This window comes from Pan paniscus, chromosome 17, assembly GCF_029289425.2.
Source record: "Pan paniscus chromosome 17, NHGRI_mPanPan1-v2.0_pri, whole genome shotgun sequence".
NCBI lineage: Eukaryota > Metazoa > Chordata > Mammalia > Primates > Hominidae > Pan > Pan paniscus.
Genome location: NC_073266.2, coordinates 71,797,779 through 71,817,433, shown reverse-complemented (window position 1 = coordinate 71,817,433; position 19,655 = coordinate 71,797,779). Strand labels below are relative to the sequence as shown.

The 19,655-nt window shown below is 37.0% G+C and overlaps 1 protein-coding gene across 6 annotated transcripts in view; it reads right to left on the bottom strand.

The window, feature by feature from the left end:
* The window catches only part of POLI (DNA polymerase iota), a 53,811-nt gene extending 35,534 nt beyond the window's left edge, over positions 1-18,277 (bottom strand). For 2 of the 6 annotated variants that reach the window (XM_024926378.4, XM_024926379.4), the window contains exons 1-7: positions 17,079-18,277; positions 15,247-15,372; positions 12,620-12,784; positions 8,824-8,976; positions 5,792-6,028; positions 3,690-3,868; positions 2,697-2,788 (exon numbers count right to left, since the gene is read on the bottom strand). In XM_024926378.4, coding sequence (XP_024782146.2) covers positions 2,697-2,788; positions 3,690-3,868; positions 5,792-6,028; positions 8,824-8,976; positions 12,620-12,784; positions 15,247-15,372; positions 17,079-17,190 — 1,064 coding nt within the window. In that variant the 5' untranslated portion in view covers positions 17,191-18,277. Of the gene's footprint in view, positions 1-2,696; positions 2,789-3,689; positions 3,869-5,791; positions 6,029-8,823; positions 8,977-12,619; positions 12,785-14,490; positions 14,639-15,246; positions 15,455-16,706 lie in introns of all 6 variants that reach the window. The other 4 variants (XM_034943742.3, XM_003827230.6, XM_034943740.3 and 1 more) reach the window with 4 other exon arrangements.
* Positions 18,278-19,655: the final 1,378 nt, after the last annotated feature.

Below are 19,655 nucleotides of genomic sequence, written 5' to 3'. Positions count from 1 at the left end.
GATCCCCCCACCTCAGCCTCCCAAAATGCTGGGATTACAGACGTAAGCCACCACACCTAACCAAAAGGCAACAAATTAAAATCAGCAGGAAATTTAAGAAACTGAATCATTCACTGACAAAAGCAAATAAGTGAAAAATAACAAAAGAACTTTTTTCAAACTTTTTCCTTACAAAACGAGATTACCAAAAAAAAGATTTTTTTTTTACAAAATGACATTACTTTTGTTAAAGAGTAATCACTATTACCATTATATGATAGCTTATTAGGGCAATATCTTAAAAGATCATATACTATATTTAGTATATAATTAATATACAATATGAGTACATGCATTTTTAAGAAGAGTTTCATGCAGATGTCTTGGTTTTGGTGTTGAAACAAAGGTTTTAATGATATGACAAATTCACTTAAGAAGTACTGGAAAAAATGTCATTAAAGGATAACATTTCCCTTTTTATACACATGGCAATGCATATAAAACCAAATCTCAAACATAAAATGCAAGTATTGCACATTGTTAAACACACTCAACTTGAAGATTCTGATCTGAAAAAAATAGTTCTGGGCCAGGCACGGTGCCTCGTACCTGTAATCCCAACACTTTGGGAAGTTGAGGTGGGAGGATCACTTGAGCCCAGGAGTTCAAGACCAGCCTGGGCAACATAGCGAGACCTCATCTACAAAAATTTAAAAATTAGCTAGGCTTGATGGCAGGTGCATTCCCAGCTATTCTGGCGGTTGAGGTGGGAGGATTGCTTGAGCCCAGGAGGCTGAGGCTACAGTGAGCCCTAACTGCACTACTGCCATCCAGCCTGGGTGACAGAGCAAGACCCTATCGTAAAAACATAAAAAATTAAATAGTTCTGTAGTAAATAATTTTTTTCTATCTCTTATTGCTTTGTGACAAAACTTCTCGATGGCTGCTTAACTAGGATAAAATACCTCAAATGGTTACTAGTTTAAATATCTTCCAGTTAAACGTGTTATATTAATTATGCAATTCAGAGTATGATATGCTAATTAAGACACATTAGAAAAAGGCTGTATCATAAGCAATCTTAAACTAGTGCCTAGAGGATGGATTAAAAATAATATGGTTTTACATTTCTTACATACCTATAGTATTAATCATAACATACTCTAGAGAAAACAAAATTATACACAAATATACACACACACACACACACACACTCCTGTAATTTTTTTTTTGCAAGTCACTTAGATGGTGTTATAATTCAGTCACTGAAATAAGGGCCCGTGGTGTGGGAGAAAAGGAGCCAGCAAGCAGAGATACAGATAAATGGTTAATTTCACAGGTTTTGTATTTCACAGGTTTAGAGCACCTGGTCTCACTTCTGGGTTGACTCTTCAAATAAGAGAACCTGTAAAACTTATACTTCTTGTGGTTTTTCTATGTGAAGAACTGTCTCCAAAGGTTAGGCATTTCAGAGTAGTCTTCTATTTAGCTGAAGCAAATGACCCAGTTTCACTAGCATACTCGCAGGCCCAGCCTGAGTCATATCACTGGAGCCCAGTCATACAGCCAGCCCCAGCTGCATGCAGCCAACAATGAGCTGCATGGCTCTGCTCAAGACATTTGAGTGCCACATTGCACACGACAGCAAAGTTGGAGGAAATTTCACTTCTTCAGTTTTCTCAGACTTAGAACCAACCAAAAACCATTTTCTCTAAATACAGTTAGTCCTCCTAGAATCATTAGAGAAGCACACCTACTCTAAACTGTTAGAGCCCTGAAACCACAATTTGAGAAATTTCTAACAAGAAGAGGAGAAACAAAGAAATGGGACGAAAACAGATAATACTCATCTGTGGAATATGGAATATTGAGAAATACATGTATAATGACAAGGAGCACCACAAAATTAAATTTCCTTTTCAGTTTATCTTGTACTACTCATATATTTATAACCCCAGTTGATACTCTTTACATACAGATCAGAAACCCTACACACACCTGCAGTCACTCACCCTACTCACACATAGCGCCAGCTAGCCATTCTTTCCTTCAACTCCATTTTATTTTACAGTCTGAGGCAAAAGAGATACAAGGGTTCTTCTGCTTCTTCCATCACTGTTACTTTAATAATTTCCTATCCTCAACAATCACAAATTTATATAGTTGTTCCTGTATCAGGAGTTTTAGAATTATGACAGTATTATTCCTCTTTGCATTTTTTTCTTCTTAATGAAATGCAAGTAACTATTAGCAGAGGCACAGATAAATGGTTAATTTCACAGGTTTTGTATTTCGCATGTATTTGTATTTAGCATGGTACTAACTTAATGAAATGCAACTATTAGGTTGAGGGCAAAGGCTTTGCAATTGCCACAGGGAAAAATTAAAACTTCTTCTTCTCACCTGAAGACCAGAATAAGTCTAGAAATGTTAGAAATATCCATAAAACCCCTTTAGGTAACTATCTGCAGCTTTAGATCCATAGTATAACCACAGTGTTAACAGAATTAAGACCAATGAATTCAATTTAGGTAAGACCCCCTATTACCATCTTTACAATAGTTTATAAAGCAGAGAAATCCCATGATAAATTATTTTTACATTGTTTAGTCTCCAGATAATCTGTCAGTTCCAAGATGGAACATCAAATATTCTTTCCACATACCGTATATAGAATGAATACATAGGATGACTTGGCAAAATGGATTGAAAATCACCTGTTTAGAAGACTAGCAAGTAGTTCTTCAATCTTATTTTTAGCTTCAACTTCAGATGAACATTTTTTAAATGAATCTTCTTCACTAAAGGACTATCAAAGAAGCATAAATAAGGATTAGCACAAACTCAAATAACTATATCTAATTATTATCAGTGTAGAGTCAAATAAATATTCAATACATTCTTCACTAACGTACCTCTTGTCCTTAGTTTGAGCCATTTAGTTCACTTTTATATTAACTGTTTTTTATCTGCAAGCTATTGTACTCACTAGAAAGTTAATATAAAATATTACTGTATTAACAGTTAATATAAAACAGTTAATATAAAATAATTCAAAGTTATGAAAACTCTAAAGCTCTAGTACCAACTCCAAGCTTTATTGTATGATTATGGCAAGAGTTCTTAATCACCTAGGACTTGAATCTAAGTTTATCCTTGGACAAGTTATTTAACCTTTCTAAAGTACGGTATCCTCATCTTGAGAGAGAGCGAATGGAAGGAAGGAAAGAAGAGAGGTAAGAAGGAATGGACAAACAACAGTCCTACCTACCTTGATGCTTCGTTGTGAAGATTAAATGGACTAACGTATTTAAAGCACTCAGTAAAGTGCTTGTCCCATAGCAAAAAAATCAGTCAATGTTAACTGGGTGATTATACCTTTCCCATTTGCTAAATCACTGGACTACTCTGAAAACAAGATTTTTAACCGATTAAAATATTTTGCCTCATATATGCATTATAGGCTATTAAAATTAAGTTGCACTGTCTTCAATCATAGTAGTAACTTAAGATATCAAAATATCAATGCTTAAGATTCCATTTAAGAATACTTATTAATCCAATCTATTAATAATAAATCAGCCTTCTAATAGGAAAGGGATCACATACTAAGCAAACTAGAATAGTAAGAACATGGTACTAAAACTAGAAATCTTTATCTCAAATAATGTGATAACCAGTACTTAATTAAAATAAGTATCATCATGTACCTGAGGTGGTCCTGAGGGTATCACAGGGGAGTTATCCTCTCCAAAACTGAGCTTCTGGATACGCTGAGCAACTGAAATTCCTAATTCTTTTTCTAAAATTTTGGGTGAAAAGGTTTGGAGATCACGCACACTATTGATACCCAGTGCTTCAAGACATTTGGCAGTTTTATAGCCAATACCTAAATAAAAAGAAATGCATACAATGTTAAAATAGCTTTTCTCCTTAAAATAAAGCTAATTAAAATATTATAAATATATCAATCATATCTTTAAGTTCTATAATTTATACAGTAGTCCCCCCTTATCCACAGGGGATACATTCTAAGACCTTCAGTGGCTGCCTGAAACCATGGACAGTATCAAACCCTATATATACAGTACTGTTTTTCCCATTACATATATACCTATGATAAAGTTTAATTTATAAATTAGGCACAGTAAGAGATTAACAATAATAATAAAACAGAACTATAACAATATACAATATACAAGTTATGTGAATGTGGTCTCTGCCTCTCTCTCTCAAAATATCTTATTATTTTCAGACCACAGTTGACTGCAGGTAATAGAAACTGTGAAAAGTGAAACTGCAGATAATGGGGGACTACTGTATTTTGCAAAGATCAAACCCCATTGCAAACTAGGTTGTTGTTCTTCCACTCAGGGCTCCTGAATTATATGCACCTCTTTGAAGTCCTCACAAAATGCCGTAAAATAAAATGAATACAGAGACAGCCAATAAATGCTGTCTTACTAAAATAAAAATTTTACCACCTGTTATGTAATATTCCAGAAATATTCAGAAATCATGATTATTATTAATATACAAAAAGGCTGCCACTAGAGCAATTAAAATAAATTAAGTGTACATATTAGGTAACCTAACTGATTCCTATACGCACCACCACACATTTATCCATAAGTCATATCTAACATTTACCATCCAGAATACTATGAGCCAGAAAGCAAACAAACAAAAAATCTTGCTAGCAAAACTGTCACAAAGTTCTTGCACTAAAATTCAGTCATCCTTTATTCACAAGAGAAAACAGGCTATTTAATGTCTCCTTATTCTTTTCATTCAACAGTAATTCCACAGTTATCTGGTTTTCTTGCACAGTAAAAGCAGTAAGTTGGAGGAGATGGCTATGTAGGGGGAATTATTAAAGGAGAGTGACAGATTTTTCACAGCAGAAATAAAAGAAGGTTGGCAATTTGGCAATAAGTGAGAAAGGAGAAAGCCTGTTTAAAAAAAAAAAAAAAAAGATACAAGAACTCGAAAGCAAAGCCAAGTAAGAATGTTTTGCACCAGTATATAGTCCTCAATTTATTACAACCTGACATTGTTCTTCAGAATGCAGTACCAAAGTCATCCAAAAAACTTCAAATTATAGTTATACTATACTAAGGAAGGCAAGGCAGTGTATAATACATTTTTGAATCACGCAAGTATCAGTTAAAAATGTGAAGTATGACATCTAAGTTTCAGTGGTATTAGAAATTCACTTCCACAGAACTCTTTTATAACATCTTATTCCCTAGCAATACCACAGAAATGTAGTTCAACATACTGATGGCCTATAAAAACTTGGGTATTTCATCTTCAAAGATACAAACTTGCCCCATGACCTAAATAGGTCACCGAACTCCTCATGGAAATAAGTTTCCTAATCTTTAAAATGAGGACCTTGGCCTAGATGTTTTGGAAAGTCCATTGTAGCCTTAATATTTTATATGTAATCCCAAAAGAGTTAGTAAAAGACGAACTCCCCTCTCTAGAGGCAATGTACAGTATAAGAGTATGACCCAGGGACTGGAAATAAAGGACCATATGTTTCTAGGCTATAACTTTCATGACCATATTCTAACCATACAAAAGTAGATAAAATAAGAAAAGTACCTTCACATATTTCTTAATCCAAATTTGCTTGAGAAAACATTAGTTTTTCTTAGTTTTTTCCAGGAACCAAGTATACACACACACACACATGCACACAAACTCACAGACACCTCTACCTAAGAATTACATTGTATCTATAATTTTTTAAATTAAAAGAAATAAAATAAGACATATATGTACTTTTCAAATGTGTTTGTCTTACCAGGTATTTCCTTTATGTGATTCAAACTATGAATAAGATGTTGACAACTTTCAGGTAATAAGACTGTTTGTTGATTCGGTTTAAAGACACCAGAAACTAATTTTGCCAACAGTTTATTAGAAGCCACTCCAGCACAGCCAGTGAGCCCCAACTGATTATACATGGCTTCCCGCATCTCTGCTGCAATCTGAGATCCAACAAGTAGTCTGATGTGCAAGACGTCAAGCAGGTTTATAGCTTTAAAAACAACAAATGTCATTCAAAGTCACAAGAAAAACCTTTTTCTTTTTCACAAAATAATTTTTAAAAGGTAGAGGGCTTAGTCTATATCCAACCACCACCACCACCACCACCATCACCTGGTATGGTTGCGATATTTGTCCCCTCCAAACCTCATCTTGTAATTTGATCCCCAGTGTTGGAGGTGGGGTCAAACGGGAGGTGTTGGGATCACAGGGGTGGATCCCTCATGAATAGATTAAAGCCCTCCCTCAGGGGTAAGTTTCTGACTGTATTAGTTCCAGAGACAGCTGGTTGTTAAAAGAGCCTGGCACCTCCCCCAGCCCTTGCTTCCTCTCTCACCATGTGATCTCTGCACACACTGGCTCCCCTTTGCCTTCCACCATTAGTGGAAACAGCCTGAGGCCCTCACCAGAGGCCTAACCTTGACTTTTCCAGCCACAAGAATCATGAACCAAATAAATCTTTTTTTCTTTATAAATTACCCAGTCTCAGGTATTGTGTTAAAGCAACACTAAATGGACTAAGAGATCACTGCCACCCTGTTATCCACTTGACTAATCTCTTTCATGCTTCATAGGAATACTGTAAACAAATTCAATAAGCAAATTCCAAGGGCCTGTGATAGTGACTGTGTACTGGGAGTGCTTAATAATTAACACATTATGAAAACTGATCTCATAAAAAAATTCCTACTGACATTGGCAAAACTTTTACTCATATTTACCCGTAAGTAGGCATAAAAGTATTATTATATAACAAGAAAGCTAACATTATACTTTAAAGATCTAAATCTTAACCATGCACTAGCAGTATATGCTGCTAGAAACAATCTCTGACCTGTACACAGTTTTAGAGCTCTTTTATGAAAAGTGTAAGAAAATTATATAAAAATAAATTTGCTTTAGGTATAAAACAGTGTTGGAATGACAGGAAACCATCCTAACCTCAAAGAGACTAACGCTAAAAGTATTTAGAGATGAAATGTCAGGATGTCTGCAATTTACTTCCAAATAGCTCATCAACCAACCAAGCAATCCATAGAGAGAACAAGAGAAAGCAAATGTGGCAAAACGATAACAGCTGGTTTATCTACAAGAAAGGACATAATGGGCCAGGAGTAGTGGCTCACGCCTGTAATCCCAGCACTTTGGGAGGCCAAGGCAAGCAGATCATCTGAGATTAGGAGTTCAAGACCATCCTGGCCAACGTGGTGAAACCCCGTCTCTACTAAAAATAAAAAAATTAGCCGGGTGTAGTGGCACATGCCTGTATTCCCAGCTAGTTGGGAGGCTGAAGCAGGAGAATTGCTTGAACCCAGGAGGTGGAGGTTGCAGTGAGCCGAGATCACATCACTGCACTCCGGCCTGGGCGACGGAGTGAGACTCTGTCTCAAAAAAAAAAAAAAAAAGAAACGACATAATGAGTATTTTTTGTACTATTCTGTCAACTTTTCTGTAGGTTTAAAAAAATTTTTAATAAAATCTGTGTGAAAGAGGAAGAATTAATCAATAATTCCACATTTCCTTTTTGGGATATAAAACCTAGCTCTCTATAAAGTACTCTAACCAATAAAATCCAAGTTTGCCTTAAAAATTATATAGAAATATATTTGAAATATTCTTGCTAGTTAGCCCTTTTAAGTTACAAATGGGCACAAGTACCAAAGATACACGAAAAGCTCCATGTATTCTAGAAACTGTGGTTCTACTGCTTTTCTTCTGTGGAGAACTATTCTGTAGACCGATGTCTAGTTCTCAAAAAAGAGGATAAGAGGAAATGCATGGGGAGGCTTAAGAGCAAAAGGGTCAGACAAGTCTTACACAACAGCAGAGTACCTTGTCTTGTATGTGGTATGATAGGGGAGTCACCAGCAGAGTCATAAGATGTCCAAAAGCCTAATTAGATATTCACTGGTGCTTACTGCAGCTTATTTTCAAATGTAAATATCCCTGGAAACACCATCAGTCATTCATATCTCAATATATGAAGGAGACGAACTATTCTGCTTTCTTGCTAACTTTGACAAAGATTATTTGAACAGATTAAATAGGAGCTTGGAGAAGATTCTAGCACATGGCAGATAGCCCTGGACAACATTCCAAAACTGCTAACTTGGGAATTCAGAGAGCAACATGAGGGTCTCAGGGGAATCGAAGGGAACATGTAAAACACACATCAAAGGGGAATCGAAGGGAACATGTAAAAGACACATCAAAGGCAAATCTAGCCTACCTGAAAACTCTGCTTAGAGATTGTTTTAGAATAATAAAAAATTATTCCAAAAAGCATATTAAGAAGCCAACTCTTATAACTTAAGAATGACCTACAGAGGTATGGCTTTTTGTTTCCTTAAGAGATGGGATCTTGCTCTGTTGCCCAGGCTGGACTCAAACTCCTGGGTTCAAGCAATCTTCTCAGCTCAGTCTCCCAAACAGCTGGGACTACAGGGGTGCTCCACTGTGCCCAGCTGGGTATGGCTTTCTAAAATGGGAACCAATGCACTGTGTCAGACGAAAACTCCGCACAGATCAATGCTCTGTGCAGATGAACAGGAACAATGCTCTGTGCAAATGAAAAGTGCACAGAGCATTGAGCTACATGTCATCAAAATCTTAACACTTATTATGGAATAGCAGCACCTAATTTTAGGTCTCCTAGACAGATTACTGACTAAATATAACTATACCTCCAACAAAAGTCATGAATCTTTCAGAATCACACAGCAAACTCACTGAACATTAAGAAATGTATGTACTTTTAGTTAGTAGGTAGAATAAGAACCTACTCACACTGATTATTGTATACATGACCCGACACAGTCACCACAGAAAGTTCATCACTTTGCAGCTGCTGTAGTCTCTTCCCAACCATTTCTGTTAGATCCACAAAATTTTCTTCAAATCCAAGTCTCTCAACAACTGGACTAAATTCTTCCAGTAATTCTAAATTGAAATAATATTGGAGCACAAATGTAAATGAAGTTATAACTAGGATAAATTTAACTATCTAGTGCTTAAAAATTTATCAAATTTATTGTTAAAGGTTTTATATACATTCATAGTTCCATAATATCTTTAATAAAGCCCTCAGTTAATTGACTTTTTTTCTGTACCACATCTTGTATAAAGGCAATATTTTCGAAAAAGTCTAAAAATGACATTCCTAGGGCAGTTATTCATGGCAATATATTTAGCTCAATCTTCTACACCTATAATTTTTATATCTGTAGTACATTAAATATCAATGCTTATAGTAAATTGGTGACCTTGAAGAAATGTGTCAAAGAATAAACTATAGGCTGCTCAGGAAAGTTAAAAACAAGTAATAGTATATTTTAGCTATATTTTCTCCAAGAGTTTAAAAGAGGCAAAACAAAATAATATTAAAAACGTCTAATTATTACTGAATAAAACAGAAAGTCAGTCAACTTTCAAAATATACTATAACGTGGTATTTTTATTAGCCATTCCCAAGCGTATTCCTTAGGACAGAGAGGCAGAGATGAACCACAACTTACAGGTATTCAAATGCCCAGCGTCTAGCACAATATCTAGTCCTCAAGTCAAATGTTTACTAGATTAAGCTGAACCAAAATTCAAAATAAATTCAAAAAAACTATCAATTTTCATATATTAACATTGAGACTAATAACTTTAAAATCATTGAGAAAGTTTTTCACTTCCCTCTGAATCACTTTCTACTGACACCAGCTGGATAAGAAAAAACAAATGCAAGTCTCTTAGTATACAAAAATGCATAGATTCTTAAGGTCATATAATCTGAAGCTCAGAAATAAAAGGACTATCTCATTCCACATAGATCATGTTTTTTTCACAAACACCAAAAGTGCTTTTTTGTTTTGTTGATGTCAACATTGACAATGTGAGGGGAAACCAATAAAGGTAACAATGTGACATGGCAAACACCAAAAATCACTCCTGAGAAAACTATTACCTAGAGAAAACTATTACCTCCTTTCAGGACAGACTGACAATATGTCTAATCAAAGAAAATGATTGTTTTGCATTTGCTTCATCAATTTCGGCAATTTATTTTCAAAAGTATATACCTGATATGCAAAGTAACATGTAGAAAACAAGAGTTTATCAAAAGAATACTACATAAGAAAAATAAAGGATAAGGCTTTAAGCACTAAATAGAAAAGCAAGTTAAATACAGAATCATGCACGAAGCTGGTGGATCACTAAATACTGACTGATTTTAGGTCACAGGACAAATCCCTAATTATCCCGTTCCTGAAGGTTTTTGTTGTTGCTGTAGTTTTAATGAGACAGGGTCTCACTGTTGCCCAGGCTGGAGTGGAGTAGCACACCACAGCTCAGTACAGCCTTGACCTCCTGGGCCCAAGCAATCCTCCTACCTCGGCCTCTGGGACTACAGGCACATGCTACCAGCTAACTTTTTTTTTTTTTTTAACTTTTGTAGAGACAGGGTCTTGCTATGTTATATTGCCCAGACTGACTTCAAATGATACCCCACCACAGCCTCCCAAAGTGTTGGGATTACAGGCATAAGCCACCATGCCCAGCCTCCATTCCTGAAGTTAACCTCTTTCTTGGTATCAACTTCATAAGCAAGATACATTTATTAAACATATAATTATATAGGACCCAAAAGAGGAGTCTGTAATTACAGAAAAAAAACTACCTTGAAGAAAGGTATATATGCAGTAGCATCAAAATATGAAATAAATAATAAGGTTATAAACAGGTCAGAGATAAATACAGTAAAGGACTAATTGGCTACGCTCCTACTTCAACTCAGAAAAATACTGTGAGAAAAATTGATAAAGTAACTTTTTTCAAAAAATACATAACACAAAAAGTACTAGGTACTTAGTACTTAGAAAAAGATGAACAACCCAAATTAAAAACAGGCGCAAGTGAATACGTTAACAGAAAAGAATACATAAATGACCAAAAATATATGAAAAAACACTCAACCTTACTCATGGAAAACTGCAAATCAAAACAATGATTTACTCTTCTTCATCTATATGATGAATATGAGAGGCATCTATATGATGTCTCCCATATATATGAGAGGAGGCATTTAGGCCATAATTTTACACATTTGGAAAAACATGATACATGACTTTGTACCTTGCCTTTTATTCACTCAACAAAGCCTATCTCCATCATTCAAATAGTATTGCACCAATGAATTCTTTTTAATGGCTATATAATATCCATTATACAGATGTCTTAGTTTATTTGGCTATTTCTCTTGATGGGCATTTTTCCTTCCATACTTTTGACAATCATAAACCATGCTACGATAAACATTGTTGTACATATGTCTTTATGTACTTGTGGTTCCCTTTCTTTTTTAGAGACAAGAGTCTCACTCTGTCATGCGCACACAGGCTGCAATGCAATGACACAATCATGGCTTACAGCCTCGAGCTTCTAGGCTCAAGCAATCCTCCTACCTCAGCTCCAAAAGTGCTGGGATTACAGGTATGAGCCACAATACCCAGCCTTATGATTTTATTTCTATTTGATAAACTCCCAGCAATGATATCACTGGATTGAAGAACATTCATCTTTAAACTCAGTAAGTGTTCTTGATACTTTTTTCTTACATTGCTTTTAATTTTGGGCAAGTATGACAGATATAAAATATCTTACTAATTCAAATTTCCTTGGCCACTAATGAATTTGAGCATTTTTTCCCTATAATTGTTAGACACTGGGTTAGGCTCTTCTTGTCAACTCCCTATTCATATCCTTTGTCCTTTGTTATTAGGTTTATTTTTCCTGTTAATTTCTAAGAGGTCTTTGTATATTATAGACATTTAATCCAGTCATCTGAAAATTGCTATCATAAAAGAAAAACAAAAAAAGTAAAAAAGACAAATAATTGCAAAGCTGATCATTATACATTTTTACACTATATATTAAGTAATTGCGGTTTTTGCAATTAAAATTGTGAAAGCCACAATTACTTTTACATCAACCTACTATATTTGCAATGTGCCAGTGCACACTCATTTTCATTTTTCCTGTAATTTACTATAACACTAAGATTTAAACCCAAACCTTAGCATAGGAAAGTTTAGCTACATTGTAATATTTAGTATATATATAAAACCTAAGAAAATATTAATGTATCCAATATTTTTATTAATATTTCATTAGAAATCAGTTTTTAATTATGTTGATCAAATGTTACAGAAGCCTCTTTCAATTATCATTAGTGCATTAGAAAACAACATATTTCTTTGTAATTCATTTAAACTTAAAATTTTAAAGACCTGGCATCCTTTACAGTAGTTTCCCATTTTCTCACTTTTAAACTTTGTTTTCCATTTTTCCCTGTTATATAAACATCAATAATAACAGAGTTAAAATTACTTCCAACTATACATCTTCTTAAAAATACTATTCATAGCATACAGTTATCCTTTCACATAATTGTTAAAGTTGACAAGACCCAAAATAAGAAGTTATTAGGAAAAAGCATCTTGACTTATGTTATTTTACATTTATTAAAAAATTCATGTAATGAACAGGCATCCTACATAAAAATTAATGCTAAAAGTACATTGCTTATCATTTGTACCTGTAACCTTATAAGACATTTCTCTGTAGCGGGTCAGGTCTTCTCCATTAACTAATACCAACTGTGGACACTTTTCTTTTGCATCTCTGACATTCATAAGTTTCTTAACTCCAAGTTTCCTAGCTTCATAGTTGCAGGTAACCACCAAATATTTCTGTTGAACCCCTGTAAAAAATATTTTATGAGAAACCCAAGCACAATTGAAGAAAACATTTAAAGATATTATTAATTCCATATTACATTTGTCTAAATTGTAAGACAATCAGTTTTGATAAGAATCAAAAGCCCTGTCTCAATTAAAAAACATAGCCTCCATATATCAAATTTCTATAATGCAGAAACATTAGGTTTTCAAGCTATCTCCTAATTATGAATTATAATATACCAGTGTATTATTTTTCCATACCCCACTTTTAATCTCTGGTTGTTTTGTCTCCTTGAAGAAGTTATTATTAAATAACAAAACACTGAATAACACAGAATTACAAGTTAGACGATAGATCAATTATTCATATACAAAAGGCAATCTGTGTATTACATTTCTAAAATTTAAAAATGAACCTAAATCAATATATTCTATGGAATCTTCAGTGATAAGATACAAATCAAATCTCTCTAGGATTTTTTTCCAGACAATATAAAAGCAGATTAATTTATACTGCCATATAATAGGGCATGTTCTACCAAAAAAAAAAAAACGGATGAAAATAATTGAGTACAACTAAATACTGGTTGCTGCTAGAAAAACTCAACTTCTGCGTAACTTGCTAATATAAAGCAATATAAAATATAATATGTATATAAAATATATAAAACAAGTGCTGGGCTATAGCAATTTTTAGGGATCTAAGAGTTATGTACTACTTATTGAACTGTTCTATCAAAAATGATTAAATTATGATCATTTATTTACAGACTGCATAAAAAATTCTAGTTTATTGGTGACTCAAGATTGCTAAAAATTATTTGCTCTTTTTTTATACAAGTTGACTACTTGCTTACCACTGTAAGAGTAATGTTCACCTAAAATATGTAAAATACAAACATATAGAAAAAAAAGGTTATGTCCACTTCTCTATTAGACATTGCTTCTAAAATTTTGATATCATAAACAACATTATTTTTATATAAAGTTTTTCATATATCAGGTAATGCCCAAAAATATAATCATGGAACCAAAGGTAATAATAATTTGAGATTCCTCAGTGAACTACATAAAAAATCAGATTGGTAGATTTCTTAACTAAAAAAAGGAGTCCTTTAATAGAGCATTACATTATATGGCCTCATCACTGCATGTCACCAGCCTGAGTTCGTCACATATTTGTTGAGTATAAATGAAAGACTACTGGTCGGGCACGGTGGCTCACGTCTGTAGTCCCCGCACTTTGGGAGGCCAAGGCAGGTGGATCGCCTGAATTCAAGCGTACGAGACCACCCAGGGCAACATAGTGAAACCGTCTCTACTAAAAATACAAAAAAATTAACCGAGTGTGGTGGCGCACACCTCTAGTCCCAGCTACTTGGAAGGCTGAGGCAGGAGAATCACCTGAGCCCGAGGCAAAGCTTGCAGTGAGCCAAGATCGCACCACTGCACTGCAGCTTCGGCTACAGAGTGAGACCCCTTCTCAACAACAACAAAAACAAAATGAAAGACTACTTTAGTTTTCCCCCCAAAACGTGGAGCATTCATATCCCTCACTTCCCAATAATCATTCATTCGTACTTACAGTTTTTTTATTAAGCATTATCTACAGAACATCTTATAACACAGTGCTACTACTCAGAAATGCCTTCAGGAGAAAAAACTTAGGTTCCCCTGATTCTAATGCCTTGGCACCCTTAGAAAAGTTTTAAGATCCTAGACTCACCTTGGCATAGCAAAAGCTAGTCATCCCTTTGTTCTTCAGTAAATCAGCTAGGCTGGATTGGGATTTATTAAGCCAAAGTGGGCACAAGAGGGTAGCAGCAAGTGAACCAAAAATGTTCTTTATGCTTACACTAAAAGCAGAATCTTCCCTGCATGCATGAAAGAAAATCTCTTTATCTTTCTCAATTTAAAATATGAATAATAAAAATGATAAAACAAGCTAGCATATCAACAAATATCCAATATAAAATTTATTTTGGCTTTTATTTAAAAAGATGTTTATGTTTTTATGGAAAGTTTGCTGTCTTAATAATACTTAGGTTTATGTTCAAAATCCAACTAGTTAGTTAGATGTTACACAATTTAAGAGAGAATTTCAGAAAGGGGAGGACAGACGAACACTTCCACTAAAATGTAATAAGAGGCTGTTTTTGAGAACAAAGCCTGTAAAATTTCAAATACTGAGAAAAAGAAATCTGACCAGCAAACTAAGCTACTAACCGCACAGAAAAGTCACATTTATTCTGCTTTCTCTTCATTTGTTCTGCCGACTACACTATTCTCAGATTCACCACTTATTAAATGAGGCTTGTAAAATTTACACTTGGTAGTGAAGCAAAAATGACCAGCTATAAAGCACTGTAAGAACTGCTTCCAAAATCTTTCTTAATAAGGTTAATAAATCAGTATATAATGAGCATGATGAGTTGCTAATCTAATCATTATGCAATTAAAAATATTATAAATCTACAGTTACCTAAAGGTTTGTCTTTTAGCTCTGGATTTGAGATCATCTCTACTTGTGCATAAAAGCAATCCAGATCCACATGTACTATGACTCTGGATGAAGAATTTGGTATGGGCAACACTTGATCATGAACTCCTGCACAATATGCAAAGAAATAAAAAGAAATTCAGGCTGCTTATTATCTCTCAGCAACTGACAGTTCCTTAAAACATGGTACCTGTGAAGGAAGAATGCAGAGTGACGTTAGTTTTCTCCTGGATTGTGTGAAAGCATCGAAAAATTACAAAGACATGAAACTCCACTTAGAGTAGGGTCTTCAGTCCTCTTAATTACTGTTTCTTTGTGCACTGCGTTTTTCTCAGGATAGTAATAAGTTTGAAGGGAAAAAATGTGATAAATAATGGATGATAAAAGAGCTAATACTATCACCTGGAAGTTTATAGTAGCTCTTAGTGTAAACCAGAAGGGGCAGAAAAGTTGAAATGACGTTGATTTTCACACAACTTGAAAATTATTCTAAGCAGCATGCCCTTACATTTAAAACAAACAAACAAACAAAAACTGAAATACAAAATGGCAGAAGCCAACCAGTGGGTACAAGTGTGGGCTATTTTTAGCTCCCATGGCAGCAGGATTATCTGGTTTAATGCTAAATCGCCAGTGCCTAAAACAGTGTCTAGGACATAACAGACCACCAATAAATATTCACTAAATTGAAAGACTGAATAGTTCTTTGATTTTAAAAAGTTGTTAGGTCATTATTTGTGGGGGAGGGAATGACAGAGGCGATTCCTTCTCTCAACACTGGCTAAAAACAAGACAGGCAAAATACAATACAATATTCTGGTTGGGATCCTGGAACAGAAAATGAACGTTAGCAGAAAAACTGGTAAAATATTAATAAAGCGTGTAGTTCAATTAATAGTATTATACCAATGTTAATTTCCTAGTTTTGACAAATGTACTGAGTTTATGTTAACACTAGGGGGATCTAGCTCTGCAACTTTCAGGTAAACCTAAAGTTGTTCCAAAATTTAAAAGGCCAGGCACGATGGCTAACTACTGTAATCCCAACACTTTTCGAAGCTGAGGTGGAAGGATCGCTTGTGGCTGGAGTTTGAGACCAGCCTGGACAACACAGCTACACCTGATCTAAAAAAATCTGAAAATCAGCCAGGTGTGGTGGCACGTGCCTGCTGTCCCAGCTACTCGGGAGGGAGAGGCTGGGGCGGAGGATCACTTGAGCCCAGGGGTTCGAGGCTGCAGGGAGACCTTGTCTCTAAATTAATGAATGAAACAAAACCAGCAGGAAATGAGAACCGGTGCCTTTACATCCAGGCCCTGAGGTGGGCGGTACAAGGTAAAGACCAGAGCTGGAAGTGGGTCACCGGAGACGTGACCACAGCGGACCTGACTCCGCCTAGGTTCTGAGCCATCCCTTCCTGCCAGGACTGAGAACCGGGTCCCACCTTCTGCCAAATGAGCGACAAGGTCCTCAACTTCTCCAAAGTTAAAAGGCCCGGAAGCCTCTGCAGTTTTCGTCGGGCTGGCTGAGGGATTCCCGCCCCACCTCGCCCCTCACAGAGGAAAGGACGGTGCAGATAAACCCTCGACACGTATTTGTAGTGTGGACGCGCCCCACCCTACTCCTACTGGGTGAAGCCATTCCTCTAGAGATACCCGCCGCGTAACACAAGGCAGAGGGAGGCAGCCCTCTCTTAGAGGAGCCGAGTGGGGGCGGGGACGGTCGCGCCCCAGTGGCCGCCGCCCCGAGCGTCCGCCTGCCCCACCCTTCTCATTTACACCCAAGGAGGCCGCTGGCTCCTCTGGCTGCGGCGCACCCTGCGAGCTGGCTGCCGCCCCCACGTCCGCCAGTTCCATGGCCCAGGCCTCGGCGTCTTCCTCGTCGTCGCCGCCGCCTTCCTCCTCCGGCTCCACCCCCAGCTTCTCCATCCCGCCGCTGCCAACCGCAGCGCTACTTCCGGCCGCTTCCGCCTGGTCTCCAGGGAAACCGGGGGACGACAGTCTCTAGTCGCTCTGTGCCTCTCGCCTGCGCAGTCGTGGCCGACCAGCCTGTTGCCCAGAGTGACATGCATGCCAGGGAATCGTGGAGGCCCACGTGCGGGAGTTTTTTCCCGCCGGGTGGAGGCCGGAAGCGGAGAGATTGAAAGCACAAATGGCTATTTTTTTTTTTTTTTTGAGACGGAGTTTCGCTCTTGTTGCTCAGGCTGGAGTGGGCAACAGTGACGCAATACCGGCTCACTGCAACCTCTGCCTCCCGGATTCAAGCGATTCTCCTGCCTCAGCCTCCCAAGCAGCTGGGATTAACAGGCATGCGCCATCACGCCCAGCTAATTTTTTTGTATTTAGTAGAGACGAGGTTTCACCATGTTGGTCAGGCTGGTTTCGAACTCCTGTCCTCAGGTGATCCACCCTCCTAGGCCTCCCAAAGTGTTGAGATCACAGGCATGAGCCACTGCGCCTGGCCTTTTTGTTGTTGTTGTTGAAGGCTTTGGAGTGAGGCCCACATCACAAATTTTAGCTTTTTATCTTTGTTCCATTCGGCTGTTAGCAAACTTGCAAATCCCTAGACCTGAGTGATTAATGTGATGGGGTGGGAAAGAGTGTAACCGATAGTAAAGAGACAGGTGGCCTTGTAAACTCATATGATTAGCAACTATGTTAAGGTTTGCTGTGTTTTGTTTGTTGTTGTTTTATTTAAAGACACTGTGACGAATTCAGCCACAGAATTTTTAACATCAAAACTGAATAGGATTTGATACATGAGTGTTGCAGTCAGACAAAATCTCCAGTCCAGACCCTCCATCATGCTGTGTGACTTTGGGCAGGTTACATAACTGCTGTGAGCCTCAGTTGCTCTACTGTTAAAAAAAAAAAAAAAAGTATTGAGATTGAATGAATGGATAAAAGCTACCATATACTGTAATATCCTAATGTATATAAAACATGTGGCACATAGGAAGTGCTCAGTAAATGTCTATTCTCCTTGCCTTCTATTAGGATACCATGTGTGCATGTGTGTGTTGGTGTGTGTATGTGTATGTTTTACAATAGAGGAAATTTGGAAATTCCTCCATGCCTGTATGTATGTATATACACTATATCTGTATAAATACCCAAATTAACACATACGTTTGGTTTTTTATATGATTCTACTTCTTATCAAATAAAATATTAGAACCTTGAGAAACCCTTTAAAGCAGCCATTCCCAACCTTTTTGGCACCAGGGGCTGGTTTCATGGAAGACAATTTTTCCACAGACAGAAGGGAGGGGGATGGTTTTGGGATGATCCAAGTGCATTACATTTGTTGTGCACTTTATTTCTATTATTATTACATTTTAATAGATAATGAGGTAGAATCAGTGGGAGCCCTGAGCGTGTTTTCCTGCAACTAGACTGTCCCATCTGGGGTGATGGGAGATAGTGATAGATCATCAGGCATTAGATTCTCATAAGAAGCATGCAACCTAGATCCCTCGCATGCGAGTTCACAGCAGCGTTCAGGCTCCTGTGAGAATCTAATGCCGCTGCTGATCTGACAAGAAGCAGTGCTCAGGCAGTCATGCCAGTAGTGGAGAGTGGCTGTGAATACAGATGAAGCTGCACTCCCAGGCCGCTACTCACCTCCTGCTGTGCGGCATGGTTCTTAACAGGCCAGGGACTGGTTCTGGTCCATGGCCTGGGGACTAGGGACCCCTGCTTTAAAGGATATGTTGATGCATCCATAAAGAAAAGGGAATAACAAGCAGAGCTGGGTCTCAGTGGTTTGGAAACAAAATCTTCCTCTTTGCATATTTAATTCTTAGACGTCTGGACCAGTTCTTTCAAAGTCTGCTATCTAGGTTATAAATTACCTGTTCAGAGAGCTAGGCTGCTATCTTTGTGAAAGCTGTTTGATAAGTCTAGATAGTTGTTTGGTGGTTTTTCATTTTATTTATTTATTTATTTATTTATTTTGAGACAGAGTCTCAGTCTGTCTCCCAGGTTGGAGTGCAGTGGTGCGATCTGGGCTCACTGCAACCTCTGCCTCCTGGGTTCAAACAATTCTCCTGCCTCAGCCACCTGAGTAGCTGTGATTACAGGTGTGTGCCACCATACCCAGCTAATTTTTGTATTTTCAGTAGAGACAGGGTTTCACCATGTTGGCCAGGCTGGTTTCGAACTCCTGACCTCAAGTGATCCGCCCGCCTTGGCCTCCCAAAGTGTTAGGACTACAGGCATGAACCACCGCGACCCAGCCTACATAGAGAGCTTTTGAATTGAGTGTCTCTTTGTCCACTAAGTGCTTCTTGGACAACATTCGGTGGTCTGATTACTAATAGACAACCAAAGTTTGTTTTTCTTTTCATTCTTCCAGATAGAAAATGATATAAACACTAAAATACTATGGCAGA